Genomic DNA, 25,128 nt, shown 5'->3' on the forward strand with positions numbered 1-25,128 from the left:
TTATCTGCTCATAACAGCAAGAGACTATTGCCAGGTTCAGTGCCAAGCATTTATCCCAAAAGGTCATCAGATGTTCTTAATGAGGGATTTCTTACTGAACCTAAGAAGAAGCTCAAAACTTCTAAAGCATTACAGAAAAGAGAGAAGGCCAGGGTAAGATTATTAAAAGTAATAGTAAAGAAGCAGAAAAGTGCCGCATATTTAAGTTAAGAACATATCAGCATTATAGTAACATTTATTTTTTTATCCACCCCTTTTCAATAAATAAGCACATTACTTAAACGCATGTCCATTGCATCTGTTGTACACTATCACTTATTATACATATAAAGTATATTAAATTTATAAAAAATAGTTGTGATATTATACAATGTATGCAAATCCACCTGAGACTTAGCAATGTATATGAATAAGTTTGACTTGGCATTACTATCATGAGTTTGAATACCTAGAGATTTCAGAAGTAATATAAAGCGTCATAATTCTTTGCGTTAAACAGCTGATGTGCATTTGGTGCCATAATAGAATTATAAAAGTTTAATTGAATAAAGACTTAAACTACATGTATGTTTGCTCACTTTTATTACATTGTGTCTTGGATGGAGGATTGTGATTTATATTTTGCCTAAATTTGCTCATATATATATAAGAGGACTTTAACTTGCGATTTTAATATATATAATTTTATATATTTCTACTTGTGTGAAAAATGGGCAACCAGCATGACCAGTATACATGGTATAGTGACGGTCTGCATCAAAATACTTCTGAAAAAATAATTCTAACATGTCTAATCTTATTTGTTTTTATATACCATGTATATGTCTTTATATATACATCAATTTTATGTGTATATATGCACATGTTTGAAAATGTATGCATTATTATAATGTCATTGTGAGAATAAGCCTACATTAAGCCTATGCAGCCTCTCCTGTTGGATCCAAATTTTTTATGTATAACTATATTGTACCTTTACATCATTAATAGGGTATTTTTAAGGGTATTTTTAGAGTTATTGTGTTTGATTTTCACCCCTTCTTTTCAAACCACCACAATTACCAACATCCTGAACATAGGGCTATTTAAAAATGTTATTAATGGAGTAAGTAGAAGGTACATGTAAGGCGGCTTATATCAAATGCAGAGATGTAGCCAACAAGTTAACATAAGTTGTGGTACAGTAAGAGGCTATTATAGCCAAATGTGTAGCTCCATAAAAAGTTATTCTGGTCTTATGTCCCTCTGAATTTTGTTCTCTTTCTATGAGCATAAAAGTTATACATTTGTAACCATAATAATTTCAAATATTAAGAGTCTCCTGACTATGGTAAAATAATACAATATAGAACAATACATGTACTTCCATGATATAACTATCTCTCTATTTATATAACATTTTTCATGATCATAATCCTGATAATGCAGAAATTAATTTGGGTAAAAATGTAGCTTTTTTTTTAAAGACATTCTATTTCATTAGGCAATGTAAAGCAAAAGCAAAGTTTGAATGTCTAATTATTTATTAAAAGAATATGTATTTATTTATTCATTATTTAAAAAAAAAAAAATATATGACACTTCAAATCGTGCAAGAAATTTTATTTTCCCCCTCAATAGTATTAAACACCTGTGAAAATTAAAACTAGTTCATGATATAAAACAAATTAGTAAACATGTGGATGGATATTTATCACCTTTAATCCTGGTAATTAAAACAGTTAAAGTTTTAGCACCTATTAATTAACATCCTGTTATCAAGTAATAAAGATCAAACAGAAGTTTTAATCCCTCCAATCAGGTAAATAACAACTTGGCAATACACCTACCACCTGTGGAGTAATTCAATATAACAAAGTCATTAGAAAGGTGTTATGAAAACCAGTTTTGACTGATATTATAATTCAAATTACACAAAGAGCATAAAGTCCCATAACCAATATTAACTAAGTTATAACTCTACAAATGTGGGAATTATTTTATAAGTTGAATAATTTTGTTTTTATTAAAATCCATCAAAATCTTTTATTATAGTTTTAGATATACAGTGCAGTTTCTCCAATGATTCTCTACATATTTTTTTTTATTACAACAAGGATTGTAAGAAATTACTTATCCCTCTCTAATTATATGTCTCTGATTAAACTAAGAAATTTATTATATTTTTATAAGAAAATTCTGAAATTTTATGAATCTGTCAATTGAATAGAAAAAAAACACATTACAATTCTACATCAAAATCTATATTACTATTCAGTAACTTATATCACTATTTGTAAAACATATGTTTTAAAACTATCAATTAATATTGTGTCTTATATTTGCTTGTTTAAAAAAATAGTGTTTGCTTTTTATTCCTAAAAGATGGTCTTCCATTTGTATTTATGTTATACACACCTTTCAAAATATCTATAATTTCATTTTCATTCTTTTTATATATATATGTATATGGGGGCATTTATTGAAATTTATTGGCTATATTATTATAGTTATTACCAGAATTCCCCATTTCTAGAATTAAATTATTATTTCAAATTGGTAAGCACTGATAATTCTAAAATTTCAACATTCTCTTTTTTTAAAGACATAGCAAAAGTATAGTTTCCCAAAAATCTAATGGCTTATCACTACATAAACAATAAACTTATTTATTTAAACCTAATTTGTTGATGCCTTATGTGTTCAAGAACATGAAGAGGATTAAAGGTAAGTAAGTAAGTAATTGTAGCCATAAGTAATAAATGTGACATATGAACTAGATTTTCATTATCTATCCTTTTTTTTTAGGTACTTCAGGAACTATTATATAATACACCAACCGAAGAGAGTAAAGACCCTAAAGAGACGGTACGTCTAAACACAGCTAAGGACTCTAATATGAAACTATGGACTAGAAGGGGTGCTGTTAAACAAACATTTTTTTATATATTTGGTAGAAATTAATTTTTAATACACAAATTGCAAATTTTATAAAAATGAACAATGTTTAGGCACCCGCCAGTCTTTCTTTGATATTGCAGGAAAACAGTGAACCGATTGACACAAGTCACGAGCCAATTTACATAACAACTAATTAACAATCATAATCTTAATATTTAAGTAATTAATAATTATAAAGACTAGTGCTAAATATGTACAATCAAATGTATTGTTCTTATTTACAAATCATTTTTTGCTTCTGTTTCTTTCCGATAAAGTTATTTGTCATAGGTGCATGGCTTTGATGAGCGTCAACTATTGTTAAAATGTTAAGTAAATGCAACATATGAACTTGATTTTAATTTTATTTCCTTGTTTTCAGATACTTCAGGAAGTGTCATATAATACACCAACTGAAGATAGTAAAGACCCTAAAGAGACAGTTGATCAGGTTGCTGTGCTTATCCACATTGGCACATGCCCATCTCCAGACCCTTGTGATGATGGACCAGAGTCAAACATACATGTACTAATGAATGTTGATCCATCTCCAATAAATTTCAACAATGATAACAGTTATTGTATCAGAACTACTCAAACAGAAGTTGAAATGGTTTGTATATCATTTACAATACTAACTTATGCAGTGTTTTTGTTCAGTTATAATGTTATCAATACACAGGGCTTTATTCCTGTTAATCATCTTGACAGTTGATAGAGGGTCTTCAACAATGAACAAATCATTCATTCCCTACAACTAGGTCAAGACGGATCCTAGTGTCGAATATAGCTGTACTATTGATAGTTGTCTTTTCCTGGTTTGTTCATACTCTAAATAATTACAATTTTTTTTTAGGTCAACATTAGTAATTCCCAGAAAGATGCAGATAATCAAACACCAATAGTAGCAACTAAAAAGAAGTACAGATCTGCCAGGATTCAAGCTCGTCCAAAACAAAAGAGAAATGTAAGTATACTTTCAGCTCTTGCATTTTAAGGCTATGTTTGCAACCTTTGAATGTTACTTTTCATTTAAATGGATCGAAGACCTACAAAAATGTTAACTATGACCTTTCACATTTGACAAGAAGTGATTTGGTGATCAAACACATATATTGAATGGAACCTTGGGATATAAGGGGGTACCCTACTGGAGCCCTTTCAGTGATTCTATAGAGGTATAATATAATCGGGAACACAGTTCTCTGTTTCGTGTTTTAATTGTAAGTTAATACATTTGAATAACAACTGCCCATTGCAATTTAAATGCATAGTATTATTGAAAGCTGAAAGAAGTTTATTTGGCCCCTGACAAAATATAAAAAAAGAAGATATGGTACGAGTGCTAATGAGACAATTTTCTATTCAAGACACAATGTAGTTAAGGTAAGCAAGTATAGGTAAGTTAACTTTACATAGGTAAAGGTGTAAAAAATGCATATTTTCCATTCAGGTTTTCAAGCAGATTTTCAACCTAGGCAACGTAGTTTTGGAATTCAGTGTAACCTCCTGCCAACACCAGTTGAACCACAGCATGAGAACAATACAGTAGAAAGGCATCAAGAACATAATGATAGTGACCACATGGAGCATGAGGATCCTGTTATACCAGATGACACCAATGATCCTGTTATACCAGTTGACACCAATGATCCATCATACGAACCGTCTTTAAATGATTCTTCAGACAGTGGTGGAAGTGATAATTCTCATAATGAGTAAGTCTTTTAAACAGAAAAAAATCACAGAAATATTTAAGGATGATAGACTGTAAAAAAAATTATAAAATGTGGACTTTTGATGTGCTCACTCACATCTTAAACCTATTTTTTTTTGACGATATAATTTAATGTATACATGGTGTTGAATATGCATTGTGTAGTGATTACAAACCCCAAAATTGTTCGACAAACATGAATTTATAAGTCACCTGACTGAGAGACCAAATAACAATCATTTATTACTGTAAATTCAGAAATTATTGGGTGCATTTTTTATTGCGATTTTGTCATTTTAGACTAAAATGCAATTTTAATGATTGCGATATTGAGAACAATCCTGTTAAATTCATATAAAAATTTCTAAATGCGATTTATAGATTTTTGCGATTATAAACCTTTTGCATTGTTCGCAATAATTTCTGAATTTAAAGTATATTTGTATAATTTTCCACCTATCCGGTTTCAGTAACTAACGTTTATCTTATACTTTATTCTCACAGATTAGAAACACATCTTCAAGAAAAGAAGTTCATAGTATGTGAAGAGCAGCTAATGGACTTATTCAAGATTTGCCCTAAATGTTGTGGTTCTGCCAACGCATCCATTGCTCAAACAGTGGGGACTCTAATTAAAGTTAATGTTACATGTGAACTTTGTCATCATATTTATTCATGGTACAGTCAGCCATTTGTGGGATCCGTTCCAGCTGGTAATTTAGCAGTTTCAAGTGCAATTTTATATTCAGGTGCATTACCAACAAAAGTGCTACGTTTAATGAACTTCATGAACATTCCAACAATTTCTCATCAAACATTCTTCAATCATCAGAGACATATTTTATATCCAGCTGTTTTAAGGTTCTGGAAGCACCAACAGTCGCAACACATAGCCAGATACAGAGACGCTACAGAGTCCTTAGTACTTGGTGGTGATGGTAGAGCTGATACCCCAGGTCATTCAGCCAAGTATGGGTCATACTCAATGATGGACCTGAAACAAGGTGTTGTAAAAGACATCCAACTGGTTCAGGTATGATATTTTATAACCAATTTAAATGTATAACAGGTACCTACCCCATCAATACCAAAGATATGGTACATTAATTGGTTTCCATACCCAGAATTGTTTTAATGATTACACTGTTAAACTTTATTTGAAGGAATTTGATCATTTAGACTAAAGTGAATTATAATTGCTTCTAAGACACGGCACATATTTGAGACGGTCAAGTAACAAGTAAAAAAAAATGCATATTCATTAGAAAAGACAAACAAAACAGTCATGACAGTGCTTGATTATGATTTAATGCGGTTCTGCATTATGCATGTATGGATATAAGTATCTTGCTGTGATTATTTTCAAGTATGCAATGAGAGACAAACATATTAAAATTCTTTTAACTTATTGTAATATATATATTAGCATGATTAATATATAGATTTTTTTCTTGTAGAGTAATGAGGTGAGTTCAAGCAATGCGATGGAGAAAGAAGGGTTGATACGCTCATTAAAATGGTTCGAAGACAACAACCTGCAAGTCCAAACCTTTATAACTGACCAGCATGTCCAGATTGTAAAATATGTGAGAGAACAGACACCACACATCACTCACTACTTTGATGTCTGGCATGTTGCAAAAGGTTTGTTTAGATTTAAAAATCGAATGATATTAATAAGATCTGGTATGATTGCCTATGATACAACTATCCACCAGACCAAATTTAGTTGATGTTTGGCTAAGACAATTATTGGTTACATAAAGCCATCTACAATGATCTTTAGCACACACCAATTAGAATCTTTTAATAATACCATAAATAAGTCTTTTGAACAAATTCAATTCAAACAAGGAAACCAACAGACTGATAAATAAAAAAAACTGTATGCATGATCTTTGTATTATTTAAAAAATTAACAATGATGTTTTTTTTTTATATTTAATTATAGATAAATCTCTTAGTTGATTTATTGTTCCCATGATGTAGCTATTTAGACATAGATGAATTATTCACTTTTGCTTTATAATGGTAAAATCCTTATGCTTACAGGTTTAAAGAAAAAATTGGTAAAGATCAGCAAGGAGAAAGACTGTACACAAGTTGGAGAATGGATCAAAAGCATCACCAACCATATGTACTGGGTTGCAGCATCCACTCCAAATGGTGACAGTGAAGAAATGGTATCAAAATGGTTATCTGTTGCTAACCATGTGCAAAACAAGCACAGAGGACATTCTGACCAAGTTGCAAACTGTTTGCACAGTGAACTAGTTGGCCAAGACAGGAAAAAGAAATGGTTAAAACCAGGTGAGATAATAGTGTTTAGTTGTAAATCCTGTCAAGATATAAAAAATAAAATTGACATGTATTTTTTTATAATTTAATTGAAATAGGAAAAGGTTTTATACTTTTTAAAAAAAAAAAAAAAATAAAAACTGGATGTTTGTTAAACCTGAATGTCTTATCAACCCAGTGATTTCAGCTCTCTATCAGATACAAGATGAATGACAGTAACCGGTACATGTATGATCCTTAGGTAATAATCCCATTAAAATTACAGCAAAAAATTTCTCAATTATAACATGAAAAACTACATTTGACATGTGTACAAAAAATTAAAATGATATAATAATTTTAAACTATTGTTTTGATGATCAATGATTTAAGTACAAGCCACAGCTCTTATAACAAAAAAAGGGGGGGGGGACAAAATAAAATTTCTTTCTTTATAGTATTTTACTTTTACTAATTTTTATTTCAGGAACCAAAGCTTGTGTTAAGACGGAAGAGCTGTTGACAGCCACAGGACTAAAAACATCCGTTAAAAAGCTGTCACCTCTTCACCAGACTTCAGATGTTGAAGCCTTTCATTCAACCATAAACCACTTCGCACCAAAGATGGTTGGTTACTCCTTTCATGGGATGCACTGCAGGTAAAAAAGTTAAGAATTCAATAAGGATTTGTTAACTTATAGAAGTTAAATAAAGCACACTACTTCAGATAATTTTCTCATGGAGAGGGACATAAAACACTTAATTTTACACCATGTCAGTTATTTTTAAAACATTTGTTCAATAATGTTAAATGAGTCTCAAAGCCTGGTATTAAACCAAATCTTGTACCCCTTGTTACTTCTTATATCAAACGTTGAAATTTATTTTCTTATATTGCAGACTGCTTCTTGCTGCACTGCATTTCAACGAGAACTCAAGCAGACCACAAGCAGTTACAAAAGATGGAGTAGCAAGATATAGCATACACTTTCCAAAGTACAAGAGTGGCGGCTATATCACAAGAAAAAAAAGATCAATCAGTCATTCCGTAAGTTTTCAATTTGAGATGTTATAGAAAAATTGTATGACAATCCACAAATTTAATACTGCTATCTAACCAGCATTCTTCCTGAGAAGATGACCGCAAATCTTTTTTAAGTGTTTAATTCATAGTAGGAAAAATTAATACGTGTCAGACATATATATTGCTTAAAACCATTCTATTCTTCAGACTGTGTATTGTACATGTATCCTAGATGTGTCTATTGGAAATTCTTTTTTTCTTTTTGTCATTGGGTTGCTGACTTAGTGACCTATATTTCATTTCTGTGAAAAAATATTTAAAACATTAATTTTATTGTATGTTTTAATTTGATAATTTAACACATATGCACTTGTATATTGTGATAATTCTTTCTGAACCATATTTTTATTAAGTAGCCAATAATACTTTATTATCTTTCAGGATACGTTAACACACTGATGAGATCTGTTGGGAAAATTGTTGATGTAACAACTATTCGCAATTCATCAGATGTACCAATGCCAACACCAAGACCACTGTGTGCAGCTTTCACACGACCACAGAAAACTGATGCCATACAAGCTATGAAATCAAGATTCAGGAAGGCAGAAATGTAGACAATATTGTTAATAAAGATATAAGTGCTAAAAAAATTTATATGACATTTAATGGTTGTAATAAATAATGAATAATTTGTACATATTAATTGTTGTAAATCATGTAAATAGTCTATGAATGTTTATGCTTCTTCAAAACCTTTGTATTGGTTTGACGGGAACTTGTTCCTTATTGCATGGGTGGCACAAGCTGGGAGATGAACACGTACAGACTTTCCAAGGTAGCCCCAACACCATCTTGCTAACTGACGATAGGCTGTATACCGGTTTCTCCTTAAAAAAAAGCAATAATCATAACTTTTTTTATAAAGAAAATCTGATTTATTATTTCTCACAGCTATTTCTCACTTTGTTTTTTAGACAACTATTTAATTATTCATCAAACACATGTTTTTATGTGATTTTATTTTTTGGATATTTTTTTTTTCATATGTTGATCTGTTAAACATGGTTTAATAACATTTAAATTATAATTGCACATTTCATAAAATATGTTTTGTTTGATTGCTTCTACATCTTTGTTTAGCACATGTCTGCCCGTTCATGCCATAATGTATAGATGTTTTTTGTATGTAATAAAAGTTATTAATACATTGATAAAGAAAATAAAAGTGCTAATAAATTATAAGTAACTTACTCTTCTGTTGTTACTTGTATTTCTCCATACTGCTGTCTGTATTGGAAGTATGCAGTTTCCAGAACATACTGGTTAAGGCACACTGGTTCAAATCCAGGATGCTCTGTTATGCATGATACTGGTGTGGGTAGCTCCTCCATTTTTTCAGTAACTCTGCTTAATTCTTGGCAGCAAATGCATTCCTCTGCTTTTGGCATAGACTCACAGTTCCACAGTCACACCTGAAAGTTCAATTTTCAAATTTGAGAAACGGAAAGCACATGCGGTATGAAAACAGTACTGATACGATAAATTAAAAAAGCAAAAAAGGGTATGCACAACCAGCAATTACCAGTTTCTATACTTTTTGGTAAGAAATTTTTGAACGGTAAAAAATGCTTCAATTTAGGAGGATAAATATACCAAAAGACTAGATGACAAATAATTTTACAGAGTAAAGACTTATACAGTGACACATGTGTTTTTCAGTAATGCTCATCTGCCCAACGAAGAATATAAATTATTAAAGTTTTAGCCAGTCAAAATATTGAAGGCCGTCTCAGAAAAAGTCTGATAAAACAATTCAAATTGCTGTCAAAAACGCCATGCTTTTTTGACAAATGAGACCTTATACCTACAAATTAATGTACATAGCGTTTTAAGTGAAAGCTGTTTGCTCAATATATAAATAACATGTTATTTGTCAATCTAAATAAAGCACACAAAAAAGAAATGAAAATAAAGCAACAAAAAGAGGCGAAAAAACACATATACAGTATTTTTTAAGTTAAAATATGACTGAACTTGGACTAAGGTGAAAATTTATTATATACCCTTTTTTTATTCATTTTCACTCATATCTTGCTTAGTTGCTATAATCTCGGGTATTTTTGTAGCAAGTCTTAGCCAATAATCTTTTACAAATTATATTGTACAAATATGCACTTACCAGTTTGTATTTCCTAATCTATGTTCCATATCGATGTCCCCATCCAGTGATGCAAATTCTCTACCATCGTCGCTGTTACCATCAGAAAGTTCTGGCTCAAACTGATATGGTTGAATATCTTCTTCTGCAACAATTGGACGGTCAACTTCTTCAATGCTATCAAATGATGAGCTTTGAAATGACAGCGATAAATCACTAGCATTGCTGTTTTCGTCCATAATATATTCCTTCTGGTCAATGTAAACAAGTTCAAGAGTAGCCCGCACTGTACGTCATTTCCGGTCAACCGGGGTCACTCAGCGAGGAAACCCTGTTTCCGGAAATAGCGCTGATTGGATTTCCCACAGGTAAAAATAATCCAACTTCACTCGCTATTTTCTCCGTTATTAATTGACCAAATTTCATCGGGTTTTTTGCGTTTTTATACGTTTATTTAGTACTATATAATGAAAATAACTTGCTATAAGCGTTTTAGTTACTCTTTAACAGAACCAAATAAATATCATGGGCACATAAATAGTAAAGGTTGAAACTTTGCAAGGACATATAGTTTTCATATGATAAATACTTTAAATGACTGCATATCAGGGGTGGATGCGAAAATGTTTATTCTATTTAATGCCACAATTCATATAAATCGTGCAAAACATGATCTTTTAAACTAATTTTATTTGTGCCAAATACATGTACAGCTAAGACAACGTATGTTTGGGGTAAAAAAAAACCTTAGTTTTTCGAATAATTCAACATTTTATTAACAGTAAATTAACAGAAAATGAACATATCAATGATATTTTATGTCAACTAACATCTGTACTATTTTTTGTCTGTTTGTCTTTTTATTTTTGGCCATGGCGTTGTCAGTTCGTTTTCGATCTATGAGTTTGACTGTCCCTCTGGTATCTTTCATCCCTCTTTTTTAATAGAAAATGAACATATCAATGATATTTTATAAAAACTAAAAACTGGCCTAGTGAATTTCCCGGTGACAAAATGTCCACCAGCAGTGACATTGACTCATTGGTCGACAAAATTGGTAGGTAAATCAAATACGAAGTTGAAGACTATCTTAAGAGCCAATCCGCCAGAAAACCATGCAATATTCAGAAAATCGTCCAAATCGACAATCACAACTTGACAAATTTTTATACATCATCTTAATCCTTGACATAAAATAAAAGAATTTGACCACTTAATTTTTCCCAGAATCGTATCTATTTTTAGCAACAGCCTCATTTGCATAATTCTGTAAATTCATAATGAAACCAAGGAAAAATCCAACTTTTTTATGCCTTTTAAGAATGACCCAGAAGCATATTAAATGGGGTAGTTGAGTTTTTAGAGTAATGTCAGCTGAAATTCATCCATTTTACTATGTTATGATCAATACAAATGAAAATTTAAACGATTTGGCACATTGCCAGGAGCAGGGACACAAAGGCGGGGTTTTTCATACATGAATTTACGTGGTTTTCATTCGCTTCTATCTTGCAAGACCCATTCCGGATTTGTTTGCAACTTATATCGGTTTTAACTATGGGGTATGTTTTATATCAAAACAAAATATTAAGCTTGGCAAATGACTATTATATGTTAATTTATGCCTTGGAAGAATGGTGATTTTAGTCCCAAATTGACACATTTTGATTTTGATTTTAATTAAATTCTAAACACAATTGGTACTAAAATGGCTCATAAAATCATTCGAACAAGTAAAATCAATTTGCCTGAAAAATGAAATAAGACGTATTTGTACTGCAAGTCCAAAAATCAATAAATTGTCTGAAACCAGGGAGTCCATCTTTTATGCTCTTCCATTGACTTATCTCCCTTGGGTAAGATCTCAAACATGTCAGCTCCCAGTGATGGTTTGGCAGACAAATGTTTACAGTGAAGTTTGTGACTTTAAAATTCTAGGATGAGCATGTGGGCTATCCCAGTCTTATACATTTACATATTACAAACTATTTAAGATATCTGAATGCACTAAAGACCAAAATAGCATTTCCAAAAAAAATAATTAAAATGTACTGCCAAGAAATTTGACAATCATGACAATAATTTAGTGAATAAACATGATAAATATTGATTGGAAAAATAATTCCATGAACAGCAAAAAGTGTTTTTAGATTTCAACGAGCAAAACAAAAGTATTCTAAATCATTCTTCGTAAAAAAAAAAGGTGAGTGAGTGGAACCACCTTGCTCGCACCAAAATTGAGATTGAGAGTGTCAAAACTGCTCTGGCGCACCATCAATAAATCAACGACACTCTCTCTACCGTGGTATTGAAACCAGCATTGGTAACCAAACATATTCATACAGATACAGACTACCATTCATCTACATTTAGGAAGTCTGAATAATACTGAAAACTATGGTGTAGAATTTCCAACAGGACTCCTTATTTTATATAAGACAAGGAGTGGTTTATTTTCCCATGGTTGTTACATCATCTTGTCTTTGAATATGCTTGAAGTACAGGGACTTTTAGGGAATTCATTGACATGATAGTCAAGCAAGATGTCAACATCTCGTCCAACCCTCTTCCAGCAAAGCCAAAGCTGACCAAGGATCTTCACCCTTTCAAAACAGGCTGTATACAGGACGAGTTATTCCAGTAGGAACAGGTACAAATCTTACAATCAATTTCCATTTGTTCCATATAGTCAATCTGAAATTAGGGGACCAACAATTGATACATTAGCTAGATTAAAAAAAAGGGGGGGGGGGGGTGGGTGTTGAAGGGGCATGTGAATATTCTTTTACACCTGACCTGTTTCTAAGACATCTTATTTATTTCCTATGGCAAAGTGCAAGCAAATAATTTATATCTGTATATACATTGTTCTGTCTTGGGACCATTTGATTAAAAAAGCAAGGGGGAGGGTTAGAATGGTCAAAATATTTATGTCCTTGTCAGCTTAGGACATAATTTTAATTTTCAAGCTATTAACCAGGGTACAATATATATTTATTTTCTGCTTTAAAAAATCAATTTATAGACCAGAATCATGATAATAATCAAAATCTATTTCAACATATTCAACGTTTAGCAGGTCAGGTTTTTATTCTCTTCCCCTAAGTTATATTTTCAGTTCTTACTGGAAGTTGTTCAGCTCTTTATCTACTAAAAAAACTTTTATCTCGTGGAAAAGCCTCCTACAAATACATGTTTTACATACAACAAACTGTACATGTAACACTAGACAACTTTATCCAGAGAAAAATATTTTTTTAATGAACTAATAGGCCATGGAGACTAAAAAAATCAAAAGCATTGCAAACTTTTGTAAAGTTCAATTTTAGGACCCTACATGTACATGTACATGTATGTAGATTACTTATAGAGCCCTTTTTAAAAGAAAAAACATACATTTAAACTACATGCACAGTGATGCTACACTACCCTACATTTCCTGTCTGATATATTTTATTTCATGTAAAACAAAATTGAAGAATTATTTTATAGTTTAACACTTTTTATTTGTAGGGCTATATATATGCAAGCAATGCTCAATTAAGATGAATTTTTGTAAAAGTGACAATAGCCAGGTCAAACTAAATACATGTATAGAAGAAGATATTGGTAAGTTATTATTAACTTATATATTAATTTAACTGTTTGTATAACATGGTAATCATACAAAGTATATGTAATCACTTATATAATAACATAATTATACAATTACATGTTATACATTTGTACATCCGTTTTATTAAACAGGTCTTTGTTAACTTGGTTTTCCCATTGAAAAATCACTTTGCTAATTTTAATTTGTAGTACTATATTGGGCGGCTCCTATAGTTTCCATTCAATAACTAACAATGACGAACTGTTCATACATTCCATTTCAATTATTTTATTTATTAATACGTATTACTTTTACTGTTAAGTCTGTTTTTTGTGATATCCATTTTACGTGACTCTGTATTTTGTATCCCGTCATACGTTGAACGACAAAATTATTTTATGTCTACCTGTGCGAATTTCAAACGCGCGATTTTACGCCAGTACTTAAAACCTTCCATCCTTTATGGGTGGATTTTACATAGATATATAAAATCGTATAATATAAGCAAAATGAGGATGTTAAATTTGATGTATGCCTTTTTGTGCTTCTTCGTTACATTTGTTTGCTTTTGTAGTGATTAAGATGATAACACAATGTTGACTGCTGTACCCCTATTTTTGACAATTTTACCTATTGTGTCTGTTTGTTTTGTTCACGCATCGTTGTCAATATAATGGAATTTGATGCGACTGTCATACAAGTGAGAGGTTTATTATCTAGCTATAAAACCAGGTTCAATCCACCATTTTCTACATAAGAAAATGCCTGTACCAAGTCAGGAATATGACAGTTGTTATCCATTCGTTTGATGTGTTTGAACTTTTGATTTTGCCATTTGATTGGGGACTTTCCTTTTTGAATTTTCCTCTGAGTTCAGTATTTTTGTGATTTTACTTTTTCAAATATAAAAGGGGGAGATTTTTATTGGTACTTTTGAAGATATTTCACCTGTTCGATTAATTGATTGGTTGTTGGTAATGCTAATGTCCAATGGCAAATAGTTCATGCATGTTTAGGACAAGAACAAATTAAAATAAATACATTATTTGGATTCTTAATATGCTAAATCTAACAATGTATTTAAATAATTTATGATGTTGCAATTGGGACCCATTTTAAATTGGTTCACATTGATTTCAAAATGGTCCAAATTTTTTTTTCTTATTTCTACACAACTTGAATTCTTGAGGTTCTTTTGATATACAAAATGCAAATGTTTTATATTTAGATTTTTATTTTTGGTCCGGTTTTCAAATTTGTCCACATTTTAAAGTCCAAAGGGTCCAAATTTTAACTTAGTTTAATTTTAACAAAACTTGAACTCTAATTACAATGAATTAGGGTTCTTTGAATGATAAATAGAAATAATCAAATATCCTGAATATAAATATGTACTTAGATTTATGATTTTGGTCCCAGTTTTCAAGTTGGTTCAAATGGGGTCCATAATTTTACTGTGTTTGATTTCAACAATAATTTTAAAGATGCTGATTCAGCCTGAATTTAACCTGTATTTAGTTTTTGGGCCCTATTTTGAAAATGGTTTACATTGAGGTCCAAAGGGTCCAAAATTAAACTAAATTTTAAATCTTAATTTGATCTTGGGGTTCTCTGATATGCTGAATCTATTAAACTTTATCTTTATACCATATTTATTCTGTGTTAGAAACCTATTCTTAGTCAAATATTTAATCCCATTACAAATTTAGAGCTGTTATACATTGTGTAGCTTGAATGTTCTGTCCAAACTTGCATTTTTTCTTCATCTTCCACAAAATTTGTCCTTTTCTGAGATAACTGGTGTTATCTTTTTAAATGAAACTTTAGTGAAAACAAAGCACAATATGTGGATGATTATCCGATGTCAAACATTTTCAAAATGGCCACCAAGGATGGCACAAATTTCAACACTGGTTAATTTAATGAAAATTGTTAATTAGGGATAGTCGTGGTAGTTTGACTTGCTAAACAAAGTAAGGTTGTTTTTTCTTCCAAAATGGCAAACATTTTCAAGATGGCCTTATATGAAAATTGACATTAAGGAATTATAGCACTTTTGACATGCCAACAAAACAATGAAATTTTTTTTTAAAGATGGACACAGCAAATAAAGGGTAAAATTTTCAATTTTGTTGAGTTTGATTTTAAAGAATATTGATATTTAGCTGTACTTTGACACAGAGAACAGATATAAAGATGGCCACCATTTCAAAGATTGTCACTAAAAGCGGTCAAATTATCACCATTGTCTGTTTTCAATGTAAAATTATATTGAGAGGTAATTTGACATGCCAAACGAAATGGACGCAATTTTTATTATTGTAAGGATGTTAAGGGCTATTTGGACATGCTTAAAAGGAGTGGATAATAACTATTCTGCAAAAATGATTTGGCTTTAGTTGGGAGAATTTTGTAATTGCATCCACTTACAGTAAAAGTTGTCAATTTTATTTCCTGTCAGTGGTATATATGAAATTAAAAAAAAATGTGGTATGATTGCCAATGAGAACAAATGACATAGAAGTAAAGCTATAGGTCTTCATACGCCATATGGCCTTCAACAATGAGCAAGACCTATACTGGTCTGAGTACACAGTTATCGTCCTTTGATTTTCGTTGTCCACAAATATAGTCCCTAGTGTGGACAGTGTGTTACTTGCCAATGTTTTTTATACCCCTTCTAAATTTATTTCTCCATGTTTTATGCCTCAAATAACAAGAAGGGGGATGAAATTACACTGTAAAAAAATTTGGGTCATGAATTTTAAAGTAAAGTAGTGATTTGGTCCAGCTGAAAAAGGTTAAAAATAAGCACTTCGGAAGCTGTCAAAAGATTTCAAGACCCCCTTAACATAAAATTGTCCATATTTTGAGTTAGAGCCGATGAAGTTTTCTATAATTTTGATATAATTTGTCCCAAAAGTAGTACAACACACTGTGAAAATATTATTGAGAAAGCGCAAGTGGGATTTTTTAAATTTTCATTTATTGCCTAAAGGAAATGCACTACGAAATAACTGTGTACTCGGACCTAAGAGGTAGAATCAGGAAATATAGAATCTGTACTTTGGCAACTTCCCTGAATGATTTGATGGTGTCAATTTGTCAAATAGCATGAAACTAAAGGATTTAAACTTTTATTTGATAGAATTTCTGCAAAAATGACCAATTTTGGCATTATATGGTCAAAATAAGCATTTCATAGCTTTTTCAATTTTGATGCATAAGTGGCATTCTGACTTTCTATCTGACAGGTTTTCATGTGTCAATATTTGTGTTTCTATGCTTTAATCCAGTTGTATTACTCATTTGTGAACTCTGAGTCTACAGAAAAGAAGATATCTCAGACAATATGTGCAAAATGTTTTGTATAAATGATCCTCGTCTAACGCCCTGTTTGGATCAAGTTAAATGTGAGGAGCTTGGTACATAAAAGTTGAAGTCCATAATAAAGACCTCATCAAATTTGTATAAAAAGCACTGAACAATGTCTTTTGTACTGTTTCATTTCACATAATATCTTTCTTTTCTTCTGTGGGATAGCAAGTGGTTCAAATATAAGCCTGTTGAGACTAAAATTGCCTGCAAGTTTTTCACTAAAAAGTGAAAAATCTTTGTATCAGACCATACTGTCTGCAAAAAAAGTTGAATGCAAGAGTCTTTTTGTGCTCAGATTTATTGTATCATGTCACCTGAGTATAGAAATGATAGAAAAGACACACATTTTTATTTCCTATAGCTTCAATATGCATTTTTAAATGTAAATATGTGCTACGGCCTAAATTGACCCCAAATTATTTTCAGTCTTACTTGGCCTAAGACCCTTTTAAACTAATATGATATGTTATTTGTAAGTTTTCTTTCCATTTAAAGTACATTAAATACATATGTAAGGATTATTTATAACCAAAAAGCTTCACAAATTTAAAATTGCTGGAAAATATTACATCTTCATTAAAGGCCCCCCTTCATTGGAAAACCTACATTTTTAGGCACAGGCTCATATAAATTTGACTTTTGAATAATTATGCTAAGTCTGATATATCAAATGAGTACTCTATTGCTTTTAATACATAATATATTATATATTAAGGCATTTTAAAAGTATTATTTTGCAATATTTTAATTTTATAAGCCCCAAATGTTGATAGTTGATTTTTTTCAATTTTAACGTCAAAATTTAACACGCAAAGTTGAATATAGAATTTATCATATTGTCTATAATATATATCTTATTGCCATGAAACTTTGTACGCAGTCTCATAATTTATTAAGCTTTGGTCATACCAAGTTTTATTAAGATTGGTCAACTTTTTCTATCCTATTAGGTCCGAGTACACAGTTATCGTCCTTTGATTTTCGTTGTCCACAAATATAGTCCCTAGTGTGGACAGTGTGTTACTTGCCAATGTTTTTTATACCCCTTCCAAATTTATTTCTCCATGTTTTATGCCTCAAATAACAAATAGGGGGATGAAATTACACTGTAAAAAAATTTGGGTCATGAATTTTTAAGTAAAGTAGTGATTTGGTCCAGCTGAAAAAGGTTAAAAATAAGCACTTCGGAAGCTGTCAAAAGATTTCAAGACCCCCTTAACATAAAATTGTCCATATTTTGAGTTAGAGCCGATGAAGTTTTCTATAATTTTGATATAATTTGTCCCAAAAGTAGTACAACACACTGTAAAAATATTATTGAGAAAGCGCAAGTGGGATTTTTTTAATTTTCATTTATTGTCTAAAGGAAATGCACTACGAAATAACTGTGTACTCGGACCTACTGCATATATATTCAGCCATAAAAGGCCCCAAAATAAGAAAATGAAAAAATATGAAAACTAACAGCCTGATTTATGTATGTATGTTTTCTGGTTTTCAGATCTAGACTCGCATCTAACCTTTCTGTCAGTGTCAACAACAACTGAACTTTCACAGCAGTCAACATCAGATTGGGAGACTGATAATGCTTCTAACAGAAACAATTTCAACCAACCAAACAAGCAACAGAAACTTTCCAACTTTAAAACATCAGTTAAATCTTCCATGGGATGATGTCTCAAAAAATAACAGTTCATCATTTATGGAGATTTTAATGTTATGGTTTTTCTTTTACAAGAAAGTTAATGTACACTTGTTTTATAGTAAAACCTATAGCCGTTCAAGTATAAAAAAACACATTCAACTTTATTGAAATTTGAAGATTCATATGACTTATTTTAATTCTGTTATCTCCGAGGATGTGATGTAGAGCATTATAGGTACAGTAATCTTAACAGCTATCCAATTTCATTTAAAATTCTTTATAAATTTTGCACTAGTATATATAGACTAAGTAATTTGTTTTTCGTCTAGTTATGGGATTTTTTTTTAGAAGCATTTATGATTTTCATGTTTGTATTGACCACATTGCAGCAACATAGATATAGGTACCTGGCAAATCTTGCCTTGTTAGCATACTAGGCTCAAAGGGGCATACAAAAATTTCCATCAACAAGTGTCTGTTAAAATCATCTGTTTACAGTTTTCACTTTTAAACCATCATCTTAATAACTTTAGAAGAAGTGTCATACATATACATATGTATACAAAATTTAAAAACTTTTCAATATATATATATATATATATATATATATATATTGATAAAAACTATCAACATGACAAGATCTAAATACCCAACATTTTTCTGAAAAATTGGACATAACATCTATGAGCTATTGTCCCTGAAATGTGTAAATTTACAAATTTTCACAGTTTTCTGCTACTATCCGACAACTATATCAATATATTATAAGAATAAATTGCAAAAGTGGTCAGAAGAAACTTTTTTTTTACAGTCTGAACTTATTCTGAATTGTTTAACTTCTAATTTAAATTGATTGCGTTTGAAATATGTGTTTTTTATCGTTTTAGGTGCACAATTTGTCAATACGATCTATTTCGGCTCCTGGGAGCCTCTAGATTTATAATGAATAATTTGTATTTATGTATGATTATTTTCTTAATGTATTAAATGAAACATTAATTATTCTTTTCCATTTGTTGTTATACTTATTTATAAGTCCAGATCCTATCATATGTCAGTAGTTACAAATTAGACGGCAAAATTGAGAAAATTTGAATATGCAGGTTACCCCATTTTGTTGTGGCATATACCAGACACCAACATTATTTGCCGAGCTTGATATTTTTTTTGATTGGGTATATATAGTTATACTTTGCAAGTAGATGTGTTGTTTTACAATAATAAACGGGTCTTGGAGTATTTTGGCTCTGAAAGATGACCAAAATCAGCCATTTTGGACATGTAGCTAAATAAGACATATTGAAACAGTTAGATTATACATACACATAATAGACAGCATTGTTAATTCTATGCATTCTTACACTTAAAGTGATGTATTACTAGGAACAACTATCAAAAAATTATAAATGTTACCATACTTTTTTATTTAAACCAGCGAAATATGCCAAAAAAGGCTTATTTTTGCTGTTTTCGAGCAATTTCATCTGTTAAAACATGGCGCTCAAAAAATATCCAGATCGGTTCAATATTTTCCCAAAAAAATGTGTGTGGTTATTTACATTACTAAGGTGCACCAATATGCCAAATATGAACTCATTTGGAAAGAGTGACATTCGGACGGTTTTGCATGGTTTTCTGGCAGATTGGCTCTTAAACATAAACTAGCAACAAATGTGCCAGATTTGGCTGAGACCATCTATTTCTAAGGGTAGAAAATGATAACTGGGCCGTAAGTTATTGTTACTATTTGATAACCTTTTAAATATTATTAACCAGAAAAGGTATCAAGTTGAGGACTATCTAACCATTAACTAGCAAGCAGATGTACCAGAGTCGACTGAGACCATTTATTCATGGGGATTTGCCAGATTCTACTGAGACCATCTATTCCTTGGGGTAGAAAATCATACCTGAGACGTAAGTTATTGTTACTTTGTGAATACATTTTGAATAATGGGTAATTTTTTTTTCGAATTAAAAGTTTGGTCACAAATTAAAAAAAAAAAAAAAAATATTAGCAATATTTATTTGAAGCAATTGTTTCATCAAGTTTCTGATGTCGCAAATGAATATTTTCAAATACCAAGATCGAACCTGACAGAAGGATTCTTACATCAGAACGAATTACAAATTTTGTAATTGATGTTTATATTAATGTTTCTTTTATTCTCTTTCCGAACTCAGTATCTGTAACCTTAATTAATTTCATTTGGACGATACGATAAGTTTATCACACGTGTTGATTGATAAGGGATAGGTAGCTGATAATGTTTTGTTTGAATTTCCAATGAACTAGGACTCACGTGTTCTTATTCTTAATGACTATTGTACACAAGAGCTCAAATATCTATAATGTTTATGTTTGAAATTGTTATTTCGCTAGTAACTCATATAATAATGCAAAAACCTTAGTAACATAGTCTTAAATGTTCTATGTTGTGTTTTGTATACTGTTGTTTGTCTTTTTGTCCTTTTCTTTTTTGACTTGGCGTTTTCAGTTTATTTTCTAATTATGAGTTTCAATGTCCCTTTGGCATATTTCGCCTCTCTATTACATAGGTAGCCAACACTGAAGTCAGTGATCATACCTGAAATATGTTTAAAAGGTAAAGTGTACCATTGTAATATTACATTTAAATTCTTGTACCTTTAATGATTATGTATTTTTCCTAATTTATGACCCGATTTAACAGTCATCATTGTGTACATTTAAGTACTAGTAGTAGATATACTTACAGATTGAATATAAATTAGATGAAAAAAATACACATGACACGAAAGTCTTTAAATATTGGCAGTCAAATAGATGTTTTTAGTTACAATAAGTTATCATCTGCCGCATATTTCAACATAGAAAAGGGAAATATGCTTACATTTTTCTGAACATGTACGATTGATATTAAAGTTCATATTCCAGTCCCATTCAGAGGTAAAGTAATTATTATATTACATACACAATTGAAAGAAATAAAGTGTGACCGATTTCGATGATGATGATGATGATGATGATGATGATGATGATGATGATGGCAAATTAAATGCTTATTCAAGGCGAGAACATGTTTAACGTAATGCAATATAAAAATGAGCCCTGCGTCGTACTTATCCAACACTCCGAGGCAGATTATTAACCTGCTAGTGTACAATGTAACAGTCTGCAATACATCTATAAACCGTAGTGCAAACTATTAATCATATTGTACACGTGCTTGTATACCAGCAAAAACAATAAATTATACATATCATTAAAAAAAAGTATGACAAAAAAACTCACCAAAGATACCAGGCTTAAAAGTTTGTACCTCAGGCGCTCGTTTAAAAAAGTCTCAATGAAGCTTGAATCAAAAATTAAAAGAGCCATATAAAGTACGAAGTTGAGAACATTGATGAGCCAAAAATAGTTTGAATTTCATTAATAAAACCTTGCATGCCATGTTTGTTTCCATCTGTATAATACCTTACACCTGTCCTACCTGGAACTACTGATATTTAATTTCGGAATGATAAAACATTTAAAATTTAGATTCGTATTTTTGATTAAAAATAAATGTGATTGGTTTAAATATCGTTTAGTATGTTTATAAATTGTTTTCTTTAAGCATTATCTATAACTATTCATCAATATATCAACTCCTTCCATTGCCTAAAAAACGACACTAGTCATAAAAATCACATCATAATATTGATGCTTTTAACCGAAATCAAAAGTTAATAACGGCAAATTTAAGTTTTAAACATTTGTCCATGAAATGTTATATACAATTATAACTTATTTCTTCATTTTAAAACATGTTAGAATCACTTTTTTCAAGAAGTCATCGAATGAATAGAACATTTCTACCACCAGTCTCCAAAGGGATTCTTAAAGTTGAAGACGGTATGTTGCTGTCTATATGTTTATTGTTTGTAGAATTTGGCTAGTGTGTAATGCCCTCAGATTTTGTTTTTCTCCTTCGCTTATGTTTTTGTCATCCCACTTTTGCTTTGTTTCGAGCGCCACTAATGAGACTTATGTCAGTTTTTACTACCACTGTTTCGATTGTACTGCTGGTGTGCGTTTCGTCACGTAGGGTATCACATCAGCCCACGCAGGTAGGTTAATGTTGTTCTAGAGTAAATCGGCTATTTATTCATAAAAATATCATTGAAATTTGAAATTATTTTGAATTTAAGTCTAGAAATTTTCATACCCAAAACTAATTATGATCATCCCTTATATCATCCACACTTTTAATTTCTGGTGTCTCAGAACTCCCCACCTCGTTACCATGGTAACGGGCGACATTCAAAGATGGCGTGTGAACCTTTAACTTCAAGAGCCCGGCACACCCCAAAGTACTATACCAATGAAAGAAAATCTTGGTATTCATGAGCTTTTAAAGAATGAATATGTCAAGTTTTAAAGAGATCAATAAATATTAATGGGGTGTGCCAATGCGATCTTTATAAATGAATGATACTCAAGTCCTTTTGCGGCGACATTTAAACACTGGAATGATTCAGATCGATTATTCCCCTTTATGGTATCAAAGTGCCGGGAAAGAAATAAATGACATTGTGATAGTTTTTGACTAGAAATGGACACATTAAAGATGTAAAACAATGTTATTTTTTCATTTTTATACTTGAAGGTGTTCACGAATCTTGAAAAAAATCACGGTGCATACGAATGTCATGAGGATGAGGGAAAAAAAGGGAATACTCTAACGTTATACTTTGTAAGATATTGTAATAGCTTTCGTAACCCCATGTTAATTTCTAACTCCACATATGTGCCGATTGTAAATAAAATTAACTTGGTTACTTTCTTAACTTCGATTCTCATAGGGTTTTTACGACTTTAAGATATGACCAAGGATTAGTAAGATTACGAGATAACGAACGACAAAAAAGTCTTTCTAAAACAACATGATTCTCCTGATAAGAAAAAAAAACACATTTAAATTTAACAAGCACTAGTGCATGATAGTATGTAGCCCCTTCTATCAAACTCATGTTTCATGAGAAATATTAATCTGCGCAGCCTTGATAAAGTTTTTTTTTCAATGTTTTTTTTTAAACAGTTTTAAATAGATAGTATGGAAAACCGTCACATGAAATGTGTAAATGGATCTTTTTTGAAACAATATCGGTTTAAGCTAGAATATCTAGAGCTATGTTCATTTGTTGAACATGCATCATTCATTCATTGCAGTCTCATGAATAGTAAATTAATATAATTTAAAAACAGGTCCATGCATTGGTCCAGAATATTATTAGGTCATGTACATGATGTAGGTAAATACAGTATCTATTGTTATAGAAAAAAAATTAAGAGATTTCCTTTAAGAGATGAAACTATTTGTTTTTTCAAAAAAAGTTGTATGCATGTGAAAACCATTACTTCTTCAAGAGTTCATTATGTCTATTTCAAAAGTTTCATAAAAACTAATGATAACTTTTCATTCATTTCAAATAGTTTTCTCAAACTTAATACCAAAAGCATTGTATATGTCACATTAAACTGAAAATCCTTATCATGCATAATGCAAACAATACTTTCTTGTGGTTTTCCATGATCCATTATAAATGTAGAAATATTTCATACTGCTAATTTTCATATGTTAATGTTGTACTGGAAAATTCATTATTCCTAAACTTGTCTTTTATTTCACATATAACATGCAAAGAATATTCCTATATACATGTAAAATATTGTGAATTACAATATATATACCAGTGAGTACATGGAGTTACCAGCCTGCCAAATATGATGTTTGAATTATAATGCTCACTCAGTTCACAGTTTTATATATATATCCAAAATTATCTCAATAACTGGCATATGATGAATACTGATATGAACATTTCCTTTTGTGTGTTGATCTTACAAGAAAGAAGTGCACAGTCATTTCCTCTGGTGTAATACTTTTATTTCTTTGTCTTCAATGTTCCAGAGTCAGTTTTAACAGTGATATAATCCTTCTTTTTGTTGTCATACTGAAAATTGCTTCATTCCAAAAGTCACATGTGACATGGCATGGGGTTATTTCATATTCAGCACTTTTATAGTTTTGTTAAATGTCCTCAAGCTTTTATCTTTAAAACATTAATTTCACTTTCTTTTCATGCATAGATCTAAAACTATCCCCATATATGGTTATAAATTGTCTGACAATTTCCTTTGTGTGTTGATCTTCAAAAGAAACAAGTGGTTACTCTTTTTCTCTGATTACTTTTTCCAATTTCAGTTAGTAAAAACTTGTATAACACCATTGCCTCAAAGTCATCTTAATACATATACTGAAAAAAATTATGTAATCATTTAGGGTCATTTAGTGGCATTTTAAAGTTATTGGTATTCATGTTATGATACAAATAGAAAACTTCAGTCAATATTGCGTGTTCCTAAATCATTATTGAATAAAAAGTA

The 25,128-nt window shown here is 30.8% G+C and overlaps 1 protein-coding gene, 1 long non-coding RNA gene and 1 pseudogene across 2 annotated transcripts; 2 read left to right on the forward strand and 1 right to left on the reverse strand.

The window, feature by feature from the left end:
- Positions 1–3,788: 3,788 nt before the first annotated feature.
- LOC127724101 (uncharacterized) lies at positions 3,789–8,619 on the forward strand. The gene is made up of 7 exons (XM_052230959.1): positions 3,789–3,886; positions 4,373–4,637; positions 5,141–5,669; positions 6,094–6,280; positions 6,689–6,946; positions 7,401–7,572; positions 8,379–8,619. Exons 2-7 carry the CDS (start codon positions 4,504–4,506, stop codon positions 8,386–8,388), a joined length of 1,290 nt encoding a protein of 429 aa, XP_052086919.1. The 5' UTR covers positions 3,789–3,886; positions 4,373–4,503; the 3' UTR covers positions 8,389–8,619.
- Positions 8,620–8,626: 7 nt separating this feature from the next.
- Positions 8,627–10,337, reverse strand: LOC127724878 (P2X purinoceptor 7-like; annotated as a pseudogene).
- An 854-nt stretch (positions 10,338–11,191) lies between these two features.
- LOC127724106 (uncharacterized) lies at positions 11,192–19,723 on the forward strand. Its single transcript, XR_007992358.1, has 3 exons — positions 11,192–12,748; positions 13,612–13,707; positions 18,573–19,723. It is a non-coding gene; the product is annotated as an uncharacterized LOC127724106 (long non-coding RNA).
- Positions 19,724–25,128: the final 5,405 nt, after the last annotated feature.

This window comes from Mytilus californianus, unplaced genomic scaffold (assembly GCF_021869535.1).
Source record: "Mytilus californianus isolate M0D057914Y unplaced genomic scaffold, xbMytCali1.0.p SCAF_14, whole genome shotgun sequence".
NCBI classification, from domain to species: domain Eukaryota; kingdom Metazoa; phylum Mollusca; class Bivalvia; order Mytilida; family Mytilidae; genus Mytilus; species Mytilus californianus.

Coding starts and splice junctions, on each gene's coding strand:
- LOC127724101 (XM_052230959.1), top strand. CDS start 4,504: ATGGAGCATGAGGATCCTGTTATACCAGATGACACCAATGATCCTGTT. Junction 5,670..6,093: donor AAGACATCCAACTGGTTCAG/GTATGATATTTT, acceptor TTTTTCTTGTAG/AGTAATGAGGTGAGTTCAAG. Junction 6,947..7,400: donor AAAGAAATGGTTAAAACCAG/GTGAGATAATAG, acceptor TTTTTATTTCAG/GAACCAAAGCTTGTGTTAAG.